The sequence below is a fragment of the Bubalus bubalis genome, chromosome 6, assembly GCF_019923935.1.
Source record: "Bubalus bubalis isolate 160015118507 breed Murrah chromosome 6, NDDB_SH_1, whole genome shotgun sequence".
NCBI classification, from domain to species: Eukaryota; Metazoa; Chordata; class Mammalia; order Artiodactyla; family Bovidae; genus Bubalus; species Bubalus bubalis.
The window spans coordinates 93,771,787-93,796,353 of record NC_059162.1 but is presented as its reverse complement, the minus strand read 5'-3'; the positions used below and the strand labels follow the sequence as shown (position 1 = coordinate 93,796,353).

The window sequence follows — 24,567 nt, the reverse complement described above, 5'->3', positions numbered from 1 at the left end:
GGTTTTAAATGCTGTCTAGGTTTGTCATAGCTTTTCTCCCAAGGAACAAGTGTCTTTTTCGTGGCTGCACTGCACCATGGCTGCAGTGATTTTAGAACCCAAGAAAAGAAAATCTGCCCCATTTCTATTTTTTCCTCATCTATTTGCCATAAAATAATGGGACTAGATGCCATGATCTTAGTTTTTTGAGTGTTGAGTTTTAAGGCAGCTTTTTCAGTCTTCTCTTTCACCCTTATCGAGAGGCTCTTTAGTTCCTCTTAACTTTCTTGTCATTAGAGTGATATCGTCTGCATATCTGAGGTTATTGATATTTCTCCTAGGAATCTTGATTCCAGCTTGTGATTCATTCAGCCTGGCATTTTGCATGATGTGCTCTGCATAGACGTTAAATAAGCAGGGTGATAATGTACAGACTTGACGTACTCCTTTCCCGATTTTGAACCAGTCCATTGTTCTGTATCTGAATTAACTGCTGCTTCTTGACCCGCATCCAGGTATCTCAGGAGGCAGGTAAGGTGGTCTGGTATTCTCATCTCTTTAAGAATTTTCTACAGTTTGTTGTAATCCACACAGTCAAAGACTTATGTGTAGTCAATGAAGCAGAAGTAGATGTTTCTTTGGAATACCCTTGCTTTCTCTGTGATCCAGTGGATGTTGGCAATTTAAACTCTGGTACAGCTGTGTATCTGGAATTTCTTGATTCACGTACTGCTGAAGCCTACCTTAAAGGATTTTGAGCATTATCTTTCTATTTCTAGTATGTGAAATGAGTGCAATTGTATGGTAGTTTGAACATTCTTTGGAATTGCTGTTCTTTGGGATTGGAATGAAAACTCTTTTCCAGTCCTGTGACCACTGCTGAGTTTTCCAGGCAGTTTGCTAACATATTGAGTGCAGCACTTTCATAGCGCCATCTTTTAGGATTTTAAATAGCTCTGTTGAATTCCATCACCTCACTAGCTTTGCTCATAGTTAGACTTCCTAAGACCCATTTGACTTCACACTCCATGATGTCTGGCTCTAGATGAGTGACCCCCACCATCATGATTATTCTGATCATTATGATCTTTTTTGTATAGTTCTTCTGTGTATTCTTGCCATCTCTTAATCTCTTAAAGGAAGTACATGTTACCAAATCTCAAGTCTCTGCTAGCCCAAATTTGGGGAACTCAGGATTTAACATTTAGCAGTCAGAGTATATTAATCCCATTCTCCAGGCAATCTGAATTTTTTTTATGGCTTTTGCAATCTGACCTTTCTAGCTTCTTTTCACTGCATTCTTACAGTAATTCTTTTTTCACCTCAAGCTGATTTACTTAATTGCTCTTTCAGATTCTTATGCTTGGGGCTGTACTTTTCCTTTTTTCTCTTTTATATATGTCCTGTTTCCGAGTTTATGTAAAATTGTCTTTGAAGCCCAGCACATATCCTCCTGCTTCCATGAATTCAAGTTTGCTGCATCAGCCTGTGAAATATCTTTGTACTAAATTTATTTTCTACTACTACATAGTAGTTTTCAAATACTTAATCTATCATATACTGCTAGTTAGATATTCATGTTTGCTGTATCTATTTCTTATTTTTCCAGCTAGATTATGTACTTTTTGGAAGCCAGAGCTATCATTTAATCTCATATGCCTCAACCTCAATGCTTTTACTGTGGTATCACTTAGCATGTTTTTATTGTGTACCTACTGCATATTTATCAGCATGTTTTTATTGTGTACCTATTACATATCAAGTGCTCTGCAAAGCTAGGACTAACACTGATGGGAAGAAATGGTTTCTACCTGAAAATGTTAGGTAAATCATTGCAGTTCAGTGTTATAAGTGCTTTGATAGAGATACGAACAAAGTGCTAAGGAAACCTTAAAGATTAAAGTTGCTACTACAGGAAGGGGCTTCCCTGAGAGCAAATCGTATCTATGTAATTTCAGGGCTGTGATTATCAGATTTACTCTAGGAAGAAAGCAGGAAAGGCAATAGTTGCAAAGTGCTTTGTTTCTTACTTCTCTAATTAGACATACACATAGCACTATAACTTGGGAAAGTAGCTATCATAGTTATGATCTATTAAAAAATAAACTTTAAATGAAATTTTGATTATTGATAGAGTATAAAAACGTTGATTTAATATGGCAAATGCAGAATTTCTGCCAAATTTCCTCAGTATAATTATGAACCTAAGAAATAATGTAACATGGTTATAAGCAGAATTTCACATACTGTAGGAAACTTTTAAACTTGTTATAGACAAATTTCAAATATATACAAAAGTAAATAGAATAATAGAATAGTATAATAAATTCCTATGTACTCATTACACAACTTCAGTAGTAATTGACATGCTGCCATTTTTCATTTATATATCTTCATTTATTCCTTTCTCCCTGCTTCATTTTTTTTTTTTTACAGATTTTTAAAGGTAAAATTTATACATTAATTGTATAGATCTTAAATGTACAGTTTTGGCCAAGAGATATATCCATATAACCCACATCTTAGTCATAATGTAGATTATAGAACTTTCTGTCTCCACAGAAAATTCCTTTGTTTCTTTTCCACTCTATTACTATATCCTCATCACTGTTTGATTTGTTTTTCACTTTAGATTAGCTCCTACCCCATACTGTGCTTAGCCTATGCAAGGCCTACCCGATTACTGTACTCCCCTGCTCAGCTCAAAGGACAGCCTGCCAATCACTTTAATTATGTTAACTAGATTTAAGTAGAATTCTTTCGTTGTTTGAAATGTTCTGAGATATTACCATTTGGTGATATATAATTCAGAGAACTGTCTTAAATGTTTTCTTTTATCCTTAGCTAAAAATCAGAACCTTCATATCCTAGGAATATTCTGTTTTCACATATCCTAGGTAGATTTTACTTTCAGAGAATATTTGCAAGTGTATTTCAATAGCTTAGTCCTAGCCTTATCAGTGTTACCAACAAACTTACTGTAATTATTTATTTTTTCAGATGAAACCGTTTCTCCTATTTTATTGGATACAAAGTGGAATAAGATTCTAGATCCCTCTTCTCGTCAGCTGTCATTTAACTCTGCATTGACCAGTGTGAATGAACCTACAGTTTCTGAGTCACAGCCACAACTGAAAGTCTTCTCTCTGGCTCATTCAGCTCCTCCTAACTCAGACGGAGAGGACCACTGTGCTAATGGACAAGACTGTAGTCTGAATCCAGAGATCAACACAATGTGGATTGATGAAAATGCGGTTACAGAAGACCAGTTAATTAAAAGGAACTGTAATCGAGATGATCAATGCAGTACTGTCGAAGTGGGAGAGAGGAAATGTGGAAACCTAGCTTGTCTGCCAGATGAGAAGAACGTTCTTGTTGTAGCTGTCATGCATAACTGTGATAAAAGGACATTACAAAGCGATTTGCAGGATTGTAATAATTATAATAGTCAGTCCTTCAAGAATGCTTTTAGCTGTTCACTGGATAATGAAAACAGACAAACTGATCAGTTTAGTTTTAGTATAAATGGGTCCACTGAAAAAGATATGAACTCAGAGAAACAAATGGATCCATTGACTAGACCAAATGCAGAGGGGGATTCTGATAAGTATATATGTACTACTTCTGATAATCTAGCCAGTGTTTGTTCCCCTTCACAGTTACAGGATGATGAAAATATAGATAGAGACCCCTCCATGTCTGTGATTACAAGCTTAACACTAGATTCAGTAATCTCATCCCAGCGAACAGAGGAAGGTCCTGATGTAAAGCAAGAGGACTCTACCCCAGATGAGGTTCTCACTGGCAAAACCAGCTCTCCTAGGACAGACCTGGGGAGTCCAAACTCCTTTTCTCACTTGAGTGAGGAGATTTTGATGAAAAAAGAGCCATCAGAGGAGAGGACAACTGAAGAATCCACCCAGTCTGCTTTACCTTTACTTCTCAAAACTGACATGCCTAGTGGGTCTGTCAGGGATGATAACTCTGAACAGGTTTCAGATTGTCTTGTGCCCAGTGAGGGTAAAGCTGATGACAAGGAAGGTTGTAAACATGAAGAAATTCTTGGCACTAAAGAACTTCTTAATATGACAGAGCATTTCTCTGAATCTCAGGAGATGACTAACTGGAAATTGACTAAACCAAACAAGATGAATGACAGCCAAGTAAAAAAAGATAATGAGAAGTTCCTGCAGATGAATCAGCCTGAAGACACCTGTGATGATAGTGGAGAGTGTGATAGAATGGCAGAAGCAGGTCTAGATTTAAAAGGAACTTGCATGAATGAAAGTGAAGGATGTGATTTCTCCACTGTTATGGATACACCAGCAGCAAATTCACTATCTAATTGTTGTGATTCCTATGGAATGCAGAGCCCAGTTGTTTGTTTTGTTCCAAAGACTTTACCCTCCAAAGAAGATTCAGTAACAGAAGAAAAGGAAATAGAGGAGAGCAAGTCGGAATGCTACTCAAATATTTATGAACAGAGAGGAAATGAAGCCACAGAAGGGAGTGGACTACTTTTAAACAGCACTGGTGACCTAACGAAGAAAAACTATTTACACGATTTCTGTAGCCAGGTTCCATCAGTGCTTGGGCAATCTTCCCCCAAGATAGTAGCAAACCTGCAATCTATCAGTGTTCCTTTTGGTGGTGCAAGACCCAAGCAACCTTCTAATCTTAAACTTCAAATTCCAAAGCCATTATCAGACCATTTACAAAATGACCTTCCTGCGAACAGTGGAAATACCGCTAAAAACAAAAATGATGTTCTTGGGAAAGCAAAATTAGGGGAAAACTCAGCAACCAATGTATGCAATGCCTCTTCGGGAAACATCTCTATTGCTGATACAAATGGGGACCATTTAGAAAGTTATGAATCTGGGATATCCAGTAGACCGTGCCTTGCATTAGCTCCAGAAAGCCCAGATAATGATCTCAGAGCTGGTCAGTTTGGAATTTCTGCTAGAAAGCCATTTACCACTCTGGGTGAAGTGGCTCCAGTGTGGGTACCAGATTCTCAGGCTCCAAACTGCATGAAATGTGAAGCCAGGTTTACATTCACCAAAAGGAGGCATCATTGCAGAGCATGTGGGAAGGTAAGTTGTGTGTGTCAGGAATCTGGCACGTGCATTTTACAACGCTCAATTAAAACTTAATAAAGGTAATATAAGGGAGCATGCTTAAGGCTGAGGTGAGATTACAAATAGCTTTTGAATATACAGTTCTAGTAAATTTCCAAATGAAAAATGGCCTCGCTGATTCTTAGTGTTTATATAATTTTCTTGTTGTTGTGAAGATTTAAGCCAAATCAGTTTTCATGAAGAGATGAGAACTGCAGAAGTGGTAACTTTGATTTCTATATTGATACTTGCTTAATGGAATAGCTTGAAATGAGGAAGTTATTCTTTTGAATAAGATTTTAAGAAATTTAAGAAATGTTTATAATTGACTTTGTATTTTTTAATTCTTGAGTAAATTGAATGTTATACTTGGAATCCATCCCAGTTTTTACTATAGAATTTTTGCCATTGTACTAGACATTCTGGAACTCTCTGTACACATATTTTTGTCTTTTCCCCCCATATAACTTTGACTCAAAAGACTTGAAAGCTGTAGATCCTTGTGACAATGTAATGAGGATAATGATATTCCTTAGTTCTCCCAAAATTCTGTTAGCTAGTGACACATCACTATACTAGTATTTCTTTAAGCAAGAACTATAAACAAGGAGGAAATAGGATTTTGTATTTTTTAAAGGAATGTAAGGTTTGGTGTCAGGTCTGGATTTGAACTTCAGCTTTATTACTATTAACTATATAACTTTATTAAGCTTTGTGTGCATGCTAAGCTACTTCTGTTGTGTCTGACTCTGTACAACCCTGTGGACTGTAGCCTGCCAGTCTCCTCTATCCATGGGATTCTCCAGGCAAGAATACTGGAGTGTGTTGCCATTTCCTTCTCCAGGGGATCTTCCCAACCCATGGATCAAACCCATGTCTCTTACATCTCCTGTATTGGCAGCAGGTTCTTTACCGCTAGTGCCATGTGCCAAGTTTGTCATAAGAAAACAAACCAAAAGATAACTTTCACTGGGCTGCTCTGAAGATTAAATGAAATTACATGTAGTAGTAAGTGCTCAGTAAATGACCTCTGTTTCTCTTCTTGCCTGATTTACTGGTCTGTCTGAATTAATTAGATTGCCGTCAACTTCAAGGGACAGACTATCTGGCTATCAGTGACTCAAAGAAAAATAACATTTATTTCGCATAACAAGAAGCCTGATAATAGAGACTCTGCTGTGTCTGGGTGTAGAGTCAGGGTTACTGAAGTTCTCTTGGTCTTCCCTTCATGGTCTGAATATAATGTGGCACAGCTTTAAGCATCAAGTCCAACCTGACGATTTCCTAAGTACAGAGAAGCTGGTCAGTGGCAAAAAAGCCTATTTCTCTTGCTGCCCTCTCATCAGAAAGGAAAGAAACCCCAGCAACTTCTTTCAATTTATTGGCCACTTCTAAACCACAGGCCCAATTTAGACCAATGACTGACAACAGGGAACAGAATTGCCAGGATTGGCAAAGATCAATCGTGATTCACCCCCTGGGGCTGAGCCAGTATGGCAGCATTAGCTCCAGAAAGCTCAGATAATGAAAAGAATATTAAAAAATACAAAATCCTATTTCCTCCTTGTTTATAGTTCTCACTTAAAAAAACCTAGTATATTGATGTGTTACTAGCTAACAGAATTTTGAGAGAACTAAGGAATATCAATTATCCTTATAACGTCACAAGGATCAATAGCCTTCAACTCTTTTTTGAGTCATAGTTACATGGGAGGGGGGGGAGACAAAAATATGTGTACAGAAAGTTCCAGAATATCTAGTACAATGGCAAAGGAAAAGGGGAAGAATGGTTCTTGGGTGGACATTCAACAAGGGCTACTATAAAGTCATAGAACAAATGAACCAAATAATGGGGAGAAGAAAGTTGTTAAAATTGTGACTGGTCTGTTAGTCTCTGATTATTAAAATTTGAAGAAAATAATGTGTCTAATTCCTAAATATTTCGCAATCTGAAGTAAACCTGTGGTCAGTAGCCTGAACAGTTAGTTTTCTGTTAGGGGATTAGAGGCATCATTTTTTTTTGTTTCTGTTCTGTGTTTTGCTTACTGTGTGTAAAACTTTGTGAAAATTTTGCTTTCTTAAGCAAATAATAAAAATGCTTTTGTTCCAGGCTAGCATATTCAGATGTAATGACTTAATAGGTAACTTAGGTGGATTCAGAAAGAAAATGGTGGCATAAAAATGCACATAAGCTGAAAAATTACATGGAATTTTTGCTGAGTGGAATTTGTAGAATTTATAAATTTATCATTCACATGGATTATGGATTCATATTCCATCTTTTTTTCTTTCCATCTTCATTTTCCTCAGGGATATTCTGAGGATTGTTGAGATAATGTCTGTAAAAATCCTTGAGCGAATCAGAAGAAAGGGGCTTATAAATGTGGGTATAGTTTTTCTAGACAGTAAATTAATCAAATGATACTTGGAAGATAGCTGGAAAAATACCCTAAGCAATGTGATTTTGTAAAATAGTGTTTGCTGTCAAAAAAAGAAGTTTAGTTTGTACCATTCTAATATTTCTACTATCCAGTAATTTCCAATACTTTTTTAACTTAATATCTATAGGCAATAAGTTTTCCTTACTGTAACAAGCATATATTAAGCATCTACTGTATGAAAGTTTCTGGGCTAAGTGCTGGAGATTCGGAGATAGAATGTATGACCCCATAGAGTTTATAATCAGAAGGATTGATTTCAGTGAGTGAGGAGTATCTGGATTTCCTGTAGTTTTGCAAAAATCCTAAAAAAAAATAGTGAACTGCTGATCTGAGTAGAAAATTGGACCATCACATACAATTTATAATACAGTATTTTAAGAGGCAGTTATGTGTGTTTTATATTCGTTCTCGTCTTGTAAAATGGGTGGTTAATTTTTTCCTACTTAACAGATCAAGAATTAGAGGCTCAGAGAGGTCAAGGAATATATCCAAGGTCACACAGCTTGAAAGTGGGAGAGCCACCTTTGGAGGAAAAGCTAGGACTCTTTCCTTCCATCATAACTGCTTCTCCTAGCATGTCTCCTCATTTATAATAGCAGTATGAACAAAATGCTTTAGAAACAGTAAGATAAAAAAAAAAAAAAAAAGAAACAGTAAGATAGGGGAGCTTAATTTTTCCAAGAATGGAAGAAGGAGTCAGGAAAATTGTAATACAAAAAGCAACCATTTGGGCCTTCTCTGGTGGTCCAGTGGTTAAGACTCCTCTGTGTTTCTGCTGCAGGGGTCTTAGGCTCCGCCCCTGGTGGAGGAACTAAGATCCCTCGTGCTAATCCCGCATGCTGCCCTGTGAGCATACCGTACCCCCCCCTTCTGCCCCCTGCTAAAAGATAAAATGACTATTTGGAGAAGGAGATAAGAAAGTGGATATAATTTATGGATCAGAATTCTAAAGTATGTGAAGAGAATGGGATCACAGCAGAGCACAGGTGGAGAATTAGCAATAGGAAAAGGGAAATCATTTTACAGACGAATAGGCTGTGATAAAAATACACTTGAATATAGGAGTTAATAGAAAATTGTGGGAAATTGTTTAGCAAAGCTTAGGGCATATATTCAGCTCTTGATGAGTAGTATTACAGATATTGTTACATTTATCTTGATATATTGTCATTAAGAAGAATATAATTATATTGAATTTAGGAAGGTATTAAAATATTGCAGTTTATTTCTATATTGTTAGAGTGGACATCAAAACACCTGGATTCCATTCTTGTCTTCATTGTTAATTGGAAAACTATGTCATGCTCTAAAATGCTTAGCAAATGGGTTTTGTTTTATGATTTCTTGCAATATTAATTCATATAATTGTTCCATATAGCAGCATAATCTTTACTTCTCCTGTATGATAAGTGATAAATTACAGAATAGAAAGTATACAGAAGAGAGTTTCTTGCTGGTCCAGTGGTTAGGATTTGGGGCTTTCACTGCTGTGGCCCCAGGTTCAATCTCTGGTTGGGAAACTAAGATCCTGCGAGCTGTGCAGCGAGACCAAAAAAAAAAAAAAAAAAAAAGAGTACAGAGAATTTCTTCCTTGAAAAGTTCTAATGATCATTTTAATCTAATGAACTTAGCCCTTTAAGTTCAAATGATCATTGTTATTATATACCTATGTTTATTTCCTGTGGAAAACACTGAATCTAGTAGATCATGGTTATTCATCCTCTGTCATGTTCCATTTGCCATAAATATTTTGACCCCTTTTATTTGATTATTTGACTTGAAAGGCCTAAAGGAAGCTACTGAGTTTAAGAGTACAGGAAAGAGTTTTTTGAAAGTGGAAAAGAATTTCTAAAAGAAAAAAAAGTTTTTTCTTTTATTTGGTCATTCACAAGGTTTTATCACACTTTATCCATTACCATCAGTGATGTGGCTGGTTGTTATTTATGAGATTCTAGCTGCCTGGAAAATCCCATGGATGGAGGAGCCTGGTAAGCTGCAGTCCATGGGGTCTCTAGGAGTCGGACACGACTGAGTGACTTCATTTTCACTTTTCACTTTCATGCATTGGAGAAGGAAATGGCCATCCAGTCCAGTATTCTTGCCTGGAGAATCCCAGGGACGGGGGAGCCTGGTGGGCTGCCATCTATGGGGTCACACAGAGTCAGACACTACTGAAGCGATGCAGCAGCAGCAGCAGCTGGTTAATGACTGTTCTGTCTACTAAAATAGACATGAAAATAGCCTTTAAAAGTTCTTGAACTGATACAATGTAGATACTGTGTATTTGTTTAGAACAGTATGCAAGTTGAGAATAGCATTTTTTTTTTAAACACTTCTACTATATACTAGGCTTATCTGGTCTAAACTAAGCATAGTTCTCTGAGATACAGTTAAAGAGGAGAAAAGTGCCTCAGAAAGTAGAGTTTATAAGCAAGAGTGTATGGATTTCAACACAAATTTATTCAGTTCCAAAGCCCCTTGCTCTTTTTACCACACTGGACATAGTAGCAAAATTTATCAGTATTTGGATTGCTTACTAGAAATCTAAGTGATTGTCCTTGGGTGAACATCAGTTTTGGATAGTGGTAAAGGACTGGTGGAAACAGTGTCAGACTTTATTTTTTTGGGCTCCAAAATCACTTCAGATGGTGACTGCAGCCATGAAATTAAAAGACACTTACTCCTTGGAAGGAAAGTTATGACCAAACTAGATAGCATATTCAAAAGCACAGACATTACTTTGCCAACAAAGGTCCGTCTAGTCAAGGCTATGGTTTTTTCCTGTGGTCATGTATGGATGTGAGAGTTGGACTGTGAAGAAGGCTGAGTGCCGAAGAATTGATGCTTTTGAACTGTGGTGTTGGAGAAGACTCTTGAGAGTCCCTTGGACTGCAAGGAGATCCAACTAGTCCATTCTGAAGGAGATCAGCCCTGGGATTTCTTTGGAAGGAATGATGCTAAAGCTGAAGCTCCAGTACTTTGGCCACCTCATGCGAAGAGTTGACTCATTGGAAAAGACTCTGATGCTGGGAGGGATTGGGGGCAGGAGGAGAAGGGGCTGACAGAGGATGAGATGGCTGGATGGCATCACTGACTCGATGGACGTGAGTCTGGGTGAACTCCGGGAGTTGGTGATGGACAGGGAGGCCTGGCGTGCTGGGATTCATGGGGTCGCAAAGAGTCGGACACGACTGAGCGACTGAACTGAACTGAAAGGACTGGGAATTTGAAAGGAAGACAAAAATGCTAAGTGATTGGTGCTATCAGTGGATAGGAGAGTATAGCAAAGATAGCAGGATTTTAGGTTTTACTTCACTATTAGGTCTTGGACTACAAATCAAGAAAAGAATAATGTGGGTGCCAGGTCATAGAATGAGGAGAGATATACCACTCCAGTTTACTCACTATTTTTTCCACATTAATTGACTTTAACAGTATAACTCAAAATTGATGGATTTTTACTATGTTTGGATAGATAGTGATTTGAATAGACAGACCACAGAAGAGGAATGTAGGAGAGGCAGAATGGAAAGAACACTGGAATGGGTATGGAACAGCTCTAGGCTTCAGTTTCCTCTGCTGTAAAAGGAAGGGATTGCATAGATTTTATTTCCTTGCAGCTCTGAAATCTTGTGTGAACTTCTGTGTTTAAAAAAGAAAGAAAAGGAAATGATAAGGTTTGTGCTAGCACTGATTTATCTCTGTAAAGTTATTATTAAGCATACTTGATTAGCCAAGGTCACTTTGTGGGAAAAATATGCCATTAAGCATTTTGTAATGTGCTGTGCTGGAAGTGTGTTTTCTGGAAGTCATCTTAGTTTGACTGGAATGCTGCTTATTACAGTACCACTTAATGGGCTATACTAGGGATTGTATTTTGCAATTACTGTTCCTTTTTATTCATTTTCAATAGTACTAATACCTTGACACGCAAATGATCATCACATATAGTTTAAAGCAGATAGGTTGATGACATATATAACATCAAAATGGCATATTGAAAACTGATCTAGATTATTTTTAATATAGTTCTAGAAAGGTACCTCCCTCTACACAGTGGGGATTATAGGTATTTAATGTATACAGAACATTTCTAAATGTAATTACAAAATTTTATGTTTTACATAAATTTATATTTATGAAAGTGATCCATGTATAATGAACATTTCTAAATGTAATTACAAAATTTTATGTTTTACATAAATTTATATTTATGAAAGTGATCCATGTATAATGAACATTTCTAAATGTAATCACAAAATTTTGTTTTATATAAATTTATATTTATATAACATAAATATAAGTTTATATAATTTATATGTTTATGTATAAAATGGCAAACTACAGTTAGTATTTAACACCATACTTTTAATTTGAATTACTGTTCCACAGTAGTTATGAGTAATTTTGTCTATAAAGATATATAAAAGAACTATATAATAATATTTTGATATCTTTGTCTTTATAGCATATTTTTAAGTGAAAAATATTTTAAAGAATTAAAATAATTTTTCAAATTTGAAATTGAAAATAAAACACATTTTTAGTTGAGAAGAAGAGGCTTGGTACTATTTTTGTTTTAAACAGAGTAATATTTATATGTTTAAAGATGGCAATCTTCTACCTACTTTTACAAATCCCGAGTCCCTAATTCAGCTCCCTGGATATACCCACTTTATGCCAGCAAATTTGGAAAACTCAGCAGTGGCCACAGGACTGGAAAAGGTCAGTTTTCATTCCAATCCCAAAGAAAGGCAATGCCAAAGAATGCTCAGACTATCGCACAATTGCACTCATCTCACACTAGTAAAGTAATGCTCAAAATTTTCCAAGCCAGGCTTCAGCAATATGTGAACCGTGAACTTCCTGATGTTCAAGCTGGTTTTAGAAAAGGCAGAGGAACCACAGATCAAATTGCCAACATCCGCTGGATCATAGAAAAAGCAAGAGAGTTCCAGAAAAACATCTATTTCTGCTTTATTGACTATGCCAAAGGCTTTGACTGTGTGGATCCCAATAAACTGTGGAAAATTCTGAAAGAGATGGGAATACCAGACCACCTGATCTGCCTCTTGAGAAATTTGTATGCAGGTCAGGAAGCAACAGTTAGAACCGGACATGGAACAACAGACTGGTTCCAAATAGGAAAAGGAGTTCGTCAAGGCTGTATATTGTCACCCTGTGTATTTAACTTATATGCAGAGTATATACCATGAGAAACGCTGGACTGGAAGAAACACAAGCTGGAATCAAGATTGCTGGGAGAAATCTCAATAACCTCAGATATGCAGATGACACCACCCTTATGGCAGAAAGTGAAGAGGAACTCAAAAGCCTCTTGATGAAAGTGAAAGTGGAGAGTGAAAAAGTTGGCTTAAAGCTCAACATTCAGAAAACGAAGATCATGGCATCCAGTCCCATGAATTCATGGGAAATAGATGGGGAAACAGTGGAAACAGTGTCAGACTTTATTTTTCTGGGCTCCAAAATCACTACAGATGGTGACTGCAGCCATGAAATTAAAAGACGTTTACTCCTTGGAAGGAAAGTTATGACCAACCTAGATAGCACATTCAAAAGCACAGATATTACTTTGCCAACAGAGGTTCATCTAGTCAAGGCTATGGTTTTTCCTGTGGTCATGTATGGATGTGAGAGCTGGACTGTGAAGAAGGCTGAGCACCGAAGAATTGATGCTTTTGAACTGTGGTGTTGGAGAAGACTCTTGAGAGTCCCTTGGACTGCAAGGAGATCCAACCAGTCCATTCTGAAGGAGATCAGCCCTGGGATTTCTTTGGAAGGACTGATGCTAAAGCTGAAACTCTAGTACTTTGGCCACCTCATGCGAAGAGTTGACTCATTGGAAAAGACTCTGATGCTGGGAGGGATTGGGGGCAGGAGGAGAAGGGGCTGACAGAGGATGAGATGGCTGGATGGCATCGCTGACTCGATGGATGTGAGTCTGGGTGAACTCCGGGAGTTGGTGATGGACAGGGAGGCCTGGCGTGCTGGGGTTCATGGGGTCGCAAAGAGTCAGACACAACTGAGCGACTGATCTGATAGTTGGTTTACAATATTACATTAGTTTCAAATGTATAACATAGTGATTCAGTGTTGTAATAGATTATACTCTTTTTTGTTTTCTGACTGTGGGATGTTAGTTCTCGAACATGGATTGAAACCACACCGGTGACAGTGAAAGTGTAGAGTCCTAACCACTGGACTGCTGGGGAATTCCCTATATTCTATTTAAAATTATTAAAATAATGACTGTGTTTCTCTGTAGTGTATACTGCATCCTTGTACCTTATTTATTTTATGCATAGTGGTTTGTATTGCTGCCTCTCAATCCTCTATTTCTATCTTGCCCCCCACTTCCCTCTCCTCAGTGCTAACCACTAATTTGTTCTCCTTATCTGTGAGTCTGTTTGTTTTGTTATTTTAATTTGTTTTATATTTTAGATTTCATATATAGAGTTTTGTCTTTCTCTAACTCTTTTCACTAAGCATAATACTCTCTAAGGTCCATCCATGTTGTTGTAAATGGCAGAATTTCATTCTTTTTAGTGGTTGAGTGATATTCCAGTGTGTGTGTGTGTGTGTGCACGTCACATGTGTCCAACCATGCATGCACGTGCCCTACATATTCTTTGTCCATTCTTCTGTTGATGAACATTTAGGTTGTTTCCATATCTTGGCTCTTGTAAATGATGTCATGATGAACACAGAAGTCCATATCTTTTTCAGTTAACTGTTTTCATATTCTTTGGCTGAATAACCAGAATTGGGATAGCTGGATAATATGTTAGTTCTGTGCTTAATTTTTGGAGAGATTTCCATACTGTTTTCCACAATGGCTATACCAGCTTACATTCCCACCAGTAGTTTATGAGGGTTTCCTTCCATGTCCTTGCTGACATTATTTGTAGACTTCTTGATGATAGCCATCATGAAAGGTGTGAAGGTGATATCATATGATTTTGCTTTGCATTTTCCTGATGATCAGTGATGTTGAGCATCTTTTCACGTGGCTCTTGGCCATCTGTGTATCTTCTTTAGAAGGATGTTCATGTGTTCTGCCCATTTTTAAATTCGGTTGTTTTTTTTGATACTGAATTGTTTGAGCTCTTTATATATTTTGAATATTAATCCCTTACTGATCATATAATTTGCAAATGTTTTCTCCCATTTTGTAGGTTGTTTTTTTTGCTTTGTTGATGGTTTTCTTTGCTGTACAAAATCTTTTAAATTTAATTATATGCCATTTATATATTTTTGATTTTTTTTTCTTTGGCTTAGAAGACAAATCCAAAAAAATATTGATACAGTTTGTGTTAAAGAGTGTTCTCTATGTTTTCTTGAAGTCTTATACTTTCCAGTTTAACATTTAGGTCTTTAATCCATTTTCTTTTTGTAAGTAGTATGAAAAAATATTCTAATTTTATTTTGTAAAATAAATGTAGCTGTCCAGTTATCCAGCACCACTTATTGAAGAGACTATCTTTTCTCCTTTGTGTATTCTTACTTCCTTTGTCATAGGTTAATTGATATAAGTGTATGGGTTTATTTCTGGGTTCTCTATTCTGTGTTGATCTGTGTGTCTTTTTTTGTGCCAGTACTATGCTATTTTTTTTTAAACTTTTAATTTTGTATTGGGGTATACCAGTTAACAATGTTGTAATAGTTTCAGGTGAACAGCAAAGGGATTCAGCCATACATATACATGTATCCATTCTCCCGTAAACTTCCCTTCCATCCAGGATGCCACATAACATTGAGCAGAGTTCCATGTGCTGTGCAGTAGGTCCTTGTTGGCTATCCATTTTAAATACAGCAGTGTAGTACTATGCTGTTTTTATGACTGTAACTTTGTAGTATAGTGTGAAGCTAGCACCCCAACTTTGTTCATTTTTCTTAAGATTGATTTGGCAAGTCAGTTTTTTGTGGTTCCATATAAGTTTTAGGGTTGTTCTAATTTGGTGAAAAATATCATGGTTATTTTGATAGGGATGGCATTAAATCTATAGATTGCTTTGGGTAGTATAGTATTCATCAATATTACTTCTTCTGATTCATTTCTTCAGTTTCTTCAATTCATTTCTTCAATATCATCTTCAATTTCCTTCATCACTGTTTCATTTTTAGAGTCTTTTACCTCCTTGGTAAGTTAATCCTAGATATTTATTGTTTTTGATGCCGTTTTAAACAAGATTGTTTTATTGCTTTTTCTCTCTGGTAGTTCATTATTAGTTTATAGAAAAGCAACAGATTTCTGTACATTAACCTCGTATCTTCTAACTTTACTAAACTCATTTATTCTAATAACTTTTTAGTGGCGACTTTAGGGTTTTTCTATATGTAGAGTCATGTCATCTCAGAGAAGGCAATGGCACCCCACTCCAGTACCCTTGCCTGGAAAATCCCATGGATGGAGGATCCTGGTAGGCTGCAGTCCATGAGGTCGCTAAGAGTCAGACATGGCTGAACACCTTCACTTTCACTTTTCACTTTCATGCATTAGAGAAGGAAATGGCAACTCACTCCAGTGTTCTTGCCTGGAGAATCCCAGGGACGGGGGAGCCTGGTGGGCTGCCATCTATGGGGTCGCACAGAGTCGGACACGACTGAAGTGATTTAGCAGCAGCAGCAGCAGCAGCAGCAGAGTCATGTCATCTACTAATAATGACAGTTTTGTTTCTTCCTTTTCAATGTGGATGCATCTTATTTCTTTTTCTTGTCTGAATGCTGTGGCTAGGACTTCCAACACTATGTTAAATAGAAGTGATTGAGAATGGGCATCCTTTGTCTTGTTCCTGATTTTAGAAGAAAAGCTTTTAGCTTTTCACCACTGAATATGATGTTAGTTATGATCATGGGCTTCCCTGGTGGCTCAGTGGTAAAGGATCCACCTTTAGTGCAGGATACTTTGGGATTTGTTTGTTCTTCTTTTTCTAGTTGTTTTAGATTATAGTTTGTTTGAGGTTTTTCTTACTTCTTGAGGTAGGCCTGTATCACCATAAACTTGCTTCCTAGAACTGCTGTTGCTGCATCTCAAAGATTTTGGAATGTTGTGTTTCCACTTCATTTGTCTAGGGTATTTTATAATTTTCTCTGTGATTTCTTCATTGATTCATTGGTTTTTATAGTAATGTGCTGTTTACTCTCTACATGTTTATGTTTTTCCCATTTTTCTTTCTGTAGCTGATTTCTAGTTTCATACCATTATGATTGGAAAAATGCTTGAAGTAATTTCTATCTTACATTTGTTGAGACTTGTTTTGTGACCTGGAATATAATCTGTCCTGGAGAACCTTCCATATACACTTGAAAATAATGTGTTTCTGCTTTTATGGATTGGATGTCCTGTAGATGTTTGTTAAGTTCAAGTAGTCTAATGCATCCTTTAAGACTGATGCTTGCTTGTTGAATAGACTTTTCTTTTTTATAGCAGAAAAATTGGGCAGAAAGCACACCTCCCCTCAAGTGGACCTCATTATTGTTATCTTGTACCAGAGTAGTACATTTGTTGCAATTAATGAACCAATATTGATACATTATTTTATTAACAATAATCATATAAAAGAAATACATACTACAGTTCTTGTTAGTGTTTGAATTTTACAGTTCTATTGGTTTGATAAATGCAAGTTATCTACCTTATTATTATCATATAGAATGGTTATACCACCCTGAAAGTCCCTTGTGCCCCACTTATGTATCCCTCCCTTACTTTATTTGAACCCTGGCAACTACTGATCTTGGCCCTGTAGTTTTTGCTTTTCCAGAATGTCTTTTATCAATAGTTGCTGCTGCTGCTGCTAAGTCGCTTCAGTCTTGTCCAACTCTGTGCGACCCCATAGATGGCAGCCCATCCGGCTCCCCCATTCCTGGGATTCTCCAGGCAAGAACACTGGAGTGGGTTGCCATTCGTATATTATGTTGGCTTTCAAACTGGCATCTTTGACTTAGAAATATACATTTAAGATTCTTCCCTAACTTTTTAAAAAACTGAGTATAATTGACATATAAGGAGGATGTATTACTTTCAGGTATACAATATAATGATTAGGTATTTGTATGTATTGTGAAATGATCACCATAATAAGTCCAGTTAACATCTGTACCATACATAGTTACAAAATTTTCTTATGAGAACTTTTAAGATTACACTCATAGCAACTTTCAAATTTGCAATATAGTATTATTAACAATAGATAGGATGACAGGCACTACACCCTATGATTAATGTAGTTTATAACTTCAAATTTGTTTCTTTTGAGCATCTTCATCTCTTTCACATATATTGCCACCTTGGCAACTACCACCAGACTATTCTCGGATTTAATGAGCTCATTATTTGTTGTTTTGTTTTGATAGTTTTTAGATTCCACATATAAGTAAGCTCATCCAGTATTTGTGTATCTCTGACTTATTTCACTAGCATAATTCCCTCAAGTTGCGTCCATTTTGTTGCAAATGTAAAGATTTTATTCTTTTTTGTGCTGAGTAATAGTCCATCGTGTGTGTGTGTGTACACATATACATAGAAAAATACATACCGAAATTTCTTTATTCATTTATTAATGGACACCTAGGTTGTTTCCATATATTGACTATTGGAAATAATGTTGCAGTGAGCATGGTGGTGCAGGCATCTATTTGAGTTATTGATGTTGTTTTCTTTGGATAAATACTTACATGTGGAATTGCTGGGTCATACGATAGTTGTATTTTTAATTTTTTGAGCATCCTCTATACTGTTTTCTGTAGTGGCTGCACCAATTTTCATTCCCACCAACAGTGCACAGGGCTCTCTTCACATCCTTCCCAGTGTTTGTTATCTTTTTGATAATAACCATTCTGACAGGTATGAGTTGATATCTCATTGTGGTTTGATTTGCATTTTCCTGATAATTAGGGGGCATCTTTTCACATACATGTTGGCCCTTCTTATGTCTTCTTTGGAGAAATGTCTGTTCATGTCTTTTACCTATTTTTAATTGGATTGTGTATTTTCCTCCTGTTGAACTATATGAGTTCTTTGTACATTTGCAATATTAACCCCTTATCAGATACATGACTTGAAAATATTTTCTCATTTTCCATATTGTCTTTTCATTTTGTTGATGGTTTCCTTTACTGTGTAGAAGCTTTCTAGCTTGATGTAGTCCCACTTGTTTATTTTTACTTTTTTGGTCATTGCAACGACCAGAGTCAAGGAACCTCTATGTCTTTTTCTGACATGATAACTCATTTCTTTTTATTGCTGTGTAGTAGTCTGTTGTATGGGTACACCACAAGTTTGTTTATTCATTCAGCTGTTGAAAGACATCTTGGTTGATCTAATTTTTGGCAATTATAAGTACAGATATTATAAATATTTGTGTGCAGGTTTTGACTAGATGTAAGTTTTTCATTTGTATAAATATATAGGAGCATGATTACTGGAGGGTATGGTAAGCCTATGTTTCTCTTCATGAGTGTTAGTAGCTCAGACATGTTTGACTCTTTGCGACCTCATGGACTGTAGCCCACCAGGCTCCTCTGTCCATGGAATTCTTCAGGCAAGAATACTGGAGTGGTTAGCCATTCCCTTTTCCAGGGGATGTTTCTGACCCAGGAGTCAAACCCAGATCTCCGACATTGCAGGCAGATTCCTTACTGTCTGAGCCACCAGAGAAGCGCTTCTCTTCATAATAAACTGCCAAATTGTCTTCCAAAGTGGCTGTACCATTTTTGCATTCCCGTCAGCAGTGAATGAAAATTCTTGTTGCTCCACATCCTCACCAGCATTTGGTCTCGTCAGTTTTGGATTTTTAGACATTTTAATTAATTAATTTATTTGGCCATGATGTGTGGCTTGTGGGATGTTAGTTCCCCAACCAGGGATTGAATCTGGGCACTTGGCAATGAGAGCTTGGAGTCCTAACTGCCAGACAGGCAGGGAAATCCCAAATTTTAGATGTTTTAATAGGTGTAGTATCTCATTTTTGTTTTAATTTGCAACTCTAATGACATGATACTGAACATCTTTTCTTACACCTATTTCCCATCTGTGTATCTTCTTTGGTAAAGTGTCTATTTAAATCTTTTGCCTACCTTTTAATTGGGTTGTTTGTTTTCTTTCTAAAAATAATTTTATTTATTTATTTTTCACTCTGCTAAGTCTTTGTTGCTATGAGAGCTTCTTCCTAGTTGTAGTGAGTGGGGGCTACTCTTTAGTTGTGATGCATGGGCTTCTCCTTGTGGTGGCTTCTCTTATTGCAGAGCCCGGGCTCTAGGCACATGGACTTTAGCAGTTGTGGCACGTGGGCTCAGTAGTTAGAGCTCCTGGGCACTGGAGCACAGACTTAGTAGTTGTGGCACACGGGTTTAGTTGCTCTGCAGCACGTGGCATCTTCCTGGACCAGGGATCAAACCTGTGTCCCTTCATTGGCAGGCAGATCCTTTACCACTGAGCCATCAGGGCAATCCCATTTTCTATTTGCTTATGTTAATGGGAAACAATAGATATAAGAGTAAGAAATAGATGCTTTAAATAGAATATTGCATAGTAAGTTAGTTTCCCTCATAATCTGCCTGAAAACCTGCCTGTCCTATCTTTTCACTGACATTATGAGTTTAACCATTCTGGCATGGTAAAATAGGATCAAGCATGCTGGTTTCATCTTGAGTTCTAATGAAGCTAGGAAATGTTTTCCATTGAAAAGACTGAGGGCTAAAAATCAGCCTCACCCATGTCATAGCACTTATCATACAGTATTATCTTTGTCCTTCCCCCTCATTGGTCTGTAAGGATCTTGTGATTATGATTCTTTTTATATCCCCAGCATTTGGTGCAGTACCTGCTACCTACAAAGCACTCAGTGAATGTTTGTAAATGAATAAATGAATCCCAGACAATTACTTTATTCAATAAACACTGAGTGTCTCACTGTGCTGGGTGCTGGTTTATACTAAGATCTGTATTCTCATGTAAAGATTAGTGGGAATAACCAAAAGCAAACAAACAGAATTGCAAATTGTGATGAGGCCTATTTAGGAAATTAACAAGGAGGGATACTGTATAAGAGGGACAGGGGGAGGAAGGTCTGGGTAGTCCTCTGAGAAGTGGCATTTTAGGTGATATATGAAATTTGTGGAGTCAGTCATCAAAACAGGGAGCAGCATGCTTTAAGAAGAGTGAACATCATAGACACAGTCTCTAAGACAGGAAAGCACCTCTTCAAGAAACTGAAAGGAATACAGTGTGGTTAAAGTACAACAAGTAAAAGAAACCACATAAAAAGAGCTTAGAGAGGGACTCAGGGAATAGATCATTGGGCTTTGCAGATTATGTAGGGAATTCAGTGAGCAGCCATGGCGATGCATGAGCTCACCTAGGGAAGAGTGGACAGACGGAAGAGAAAGGGCCCAGGCCTGAGCCACTGAGGTCAAATGGAGAAAAAAAACTCGGTATAAGTGACTAAGAAAGAGTGGCCAGAGAGCCAGGTAGAAAACAAAGAAAATGTGTTGTCTTGGAAGTCAAAAGAAGAATGTAGTTTGTCAAAGGATGGGGACTATCACCTGTATAAAATGCTGATCAAGGTCAATAAGATGTGGACAGGGAAAGGACCATTATACTTGACTACAGTAGGGTCACTTATAAAAGCTGTCTTGATAGAGAATGCTTTTTTCTATTCTATGAATACAGAAGCAGGATGGCTTAAAAATGGGGAATTGGTTGAAAATGGAATAAGAAGTGAAGGGACTGAGAGATCCTTTTCAGATTTTACTGTTAAGGGAGAACAGAAAAAATTGGAGCAATTATTAAAATTTGGAAAACTCAACAGTGGCCACAGGACTGGAAAAGGTCAGTTTTCATTCCAATCCCAAAGAAAGGCAATGCCAAAGAATGCTCAAACTACCACACAATTGCACTCATCTCACACGCTAGTAAAGTAATGCTCAAAATTCTCCAAGCCAGGCTTCAGCAATATGTGAACCGTGAACTTCCTGATGTTCAAGCTGGTTTTAGAAAAGGCAGAGGAACCACAGATCAAATTGCCAACATCCGCTGGATCATAGAAAAAGCAAGAGAGTTCCAGAAAAACATCTATTTCTGCTTTATTGACTATGCCAAAGGCTTTGACTGTGTGGATCCCAATAAACTGTGGAAAATTCTGAAAGAGATGGGAATACCAGACCACCTGATCTGCCTCTTGAGAAATTTGTATGCAGGTCAGGAAGCAACAGTTAGAACCGGACATGGAACAACAGACTGGTTCCAAATAGGAAAAGGAGTTCGTCAAGGCTGTATATTGTCACCCTGTGTATTTAACTTATATGCAGAGTATATACCATGAGAAACGCTGGACTGGAAGAAACACAAGCTGGAATCAAGATTGCTGGGAGAAATATCAATAACCTCAGATACGCACATGACACCACCCTTATGGCAGAAAGTGAAGAGGAACTCAAAAGCCTCTTGATGAAAGTGAAAGTGGAGAGTGAAAAAGTTGGCTTAAAGCTCAACATTCAGAAAACGAAGATCATGGCATCCGGTCCCATGAATTCATGGGAAATAGATGGGGAAACAGTGTCAGACTTTATTTTTCTGGGCTCCAAAATCACTACAGATGGTGACTGCAGCCATGAAATTAAAAGATGCTTACTCCTTGGAAGGAAAGTTATGACCAAACTAGATAGCATATTCAAAAGCACAGACATTACTTTGCCAACAAAGGTCCGTCTAGTCAAGGCTATGATTTTTCCTGTGGTCATGCATGGATGTGAGAGTTGGACTGCGAAGAAGGCTGAGCGCCAAAGAATTGATGCTTTTGAACTGTGGTGTTGGAGAAGACTCTTGAGAGTCCCTTGGACTGCAAGGAGATCCAACTAGTCCATTCTGAAGGAGATCAGCCCTGGGATGTCTTTGGAAGGACTGATGCTAAAGCTGAAACTCCAGTACTTTGGCCACCTCATGCGAAGAGCTGACTCATTGGAAAAGACTCTGATGCTGGGAGGGATTGGGGGCAGGAGGAGAAGGGGACGACGGAGGATGAGATGTCTGGATGGCATCACTGACTCGATGGACGTGAGTCTGAGTGAACTCCGGGAGTTGGTGATAGACAGGGAAGCCTGGCGTGCTGCAATTCATGGGGTTGCAAAGAGTCGGACACGACTGAGCGACTGATCTGATCTGATCTGATTAAATGAAGGTGGTGATTATGGGTGAATTTTTTTAAGGATGGAAGATACTACTGTATTTATATAACTTCATGAATGATCTTCTAGACAAGTTGTTTTAGACGAAAAAGGAGATTAATCAAAGGAAGAGAAAAAATTTTGAGAAGGCCAAAAAGATGACATTTGTGCATTTATTGAATGTTAGGTTTTCAACAAGGGTAAGAAAGAGTAGGTAGGGAATTTTTTTTGTATTTAGGTAAATTTTTGTATTTAGTGGTGAAAGCATTAAGAAATTTCTAAATCCTTGGCTCATATTTCATATTGAAAATATAAATATTGAGAGAAGGTGAAATAGGAATAGATGATGAAGGTTTCAGAAAATTGTTAGTTATTTTGGAGTGGGAAAGTAAATCCTAGTAGAAAATTGAAATTTTCATAGCCCTATAAAACTTTGTATTAAACTTTCAGCCAAATTGTACTAGTCCAATCCATTCTTGGGATAGGGTCAGTATTTGTCTTTGGAGACATTTTTAACTTGTTACATTGTCTTTGCAATAAAAGCACTTTCTATTGGAAAAGCAAGGAAAGTCCTAAAGGGCCCATCTATGTTGCCATCTGTTCATCTATTTCCATTTATTTGTTGACTCATTGATTCATTCAGTGAGCATTATTTATTGCTTACTGTTCTGTTTTTAATTAAAGAGAGGCAAAAACAGTATAAGAATGGTCACTGTATGAAAACATACTGCTCATATTTCTGTAGATGACAAAGCTTTAGTATATGAAATATAATAAGTAACAAAACAATTACAAAGTTGCAGATGCTTTGCAGTTGGAGGCAGATTGATGATGGTGGTAGTGATGGCGAGGAGAATGAGATAATGTTTTCATTTAATATTTATTCAATGTTTACCACGTGCCAGACACTTCTAAATGCTGATTATATTATCTTATTTAGTATATGTTAACTCTTTAGGAGATAGCTAGTGTTATAATCCATATTTTGCAATAGGTTTAAAATGATTAAGTAACTTGTTCAAAATCACACAGCAAATAACTGTTTGAGTTAGGATTCTAACTCAGACTCTTTGACTTGCAGAGTCTACACTCCAAAGCAATTTGCAATGGTTTTAGGAAAAAACAGAATAAGAGAATGGTGAAATTGAAGTCCTTAGTACTAGGGCCACTTCTCTAGCAACACCTGGACTATGACCACACAGTTCCTGGGCAGCCAGCTAAGAGGGAATCAGAAAGGAGCTAACATTTATTTAGTACATGCTCAGTATTTTGTTTATTATCTAATTTAATCTTTCTAGTAAACCTGTGTAAATGGTGATATTATCCCTACTTTACAGTTGAAGAAACTAAGTGGAACTAGAAACCAACCAAGGCGTTTTTTGGCTGTATAACTCATGCTTTTCCCCCATAAATGTGATGGAGAGGGTACAAATTAAAAACCCAATAGGTTTATTGCATAGACATCACCTGTACCTTTGAGCATTTAAAGGTAATAATTTTTGTCCATTGTTGTTCCTTTTTTCTCTGTTTTTCCCTGCAGAGTTGAGTGACAGTAGTTTCAATACAAAAATAAAATACTTCCCCTCAAAAAAAAAAAAAACCAAACAAACCTATTAAACTTAATGTTATACTTTTATACACTTTTATACCTAATTCAAAAAGAAAGATGAAGAAACCCTGATTTGTATTTTGCTAGATGGCAATTTGTTATTTTAAATAAAATTATACATTAAGTTGCAAATTACTTTTGAATAACTTGACTTACAGTCAGTTTTGTTTACCACTGAGGATTTTGGTGGTGAATACGGCATAACCTTTATAAGACCCTGAATTAAAAGAAC

General features: G+C 37.1%; 1 protein-coding gene across 4 annotated transcripts in view; it reads left to right on the top strand.

Moving 5' to 3' along the window:
* The window catches only part of ZFYVE9 (zinc finger FYVE-type containing 9), a 110,386-nt gene that overhangs the window by 18,903 nt on the left and 66,916 nt on the right, over positions 1-24,567 (top strand). For all 4 annotated transcript variants that reach the window (XM_025288763.3, XM_025288762.3, XM_025288761.3 and 1 more), the window contains one exon: positions 2,980-5,075. In XM_025288763.3, coding sequence (XP_025144548.3) covers positions 3,213-5,075 — 1,863 coding nt within the window. In that variant the 5' untranslated portion in view covers positions 2,980-3,212. The remainder of the gene's footprint in view (positions 1-2,979; positions 5,076-24,567) is intronic.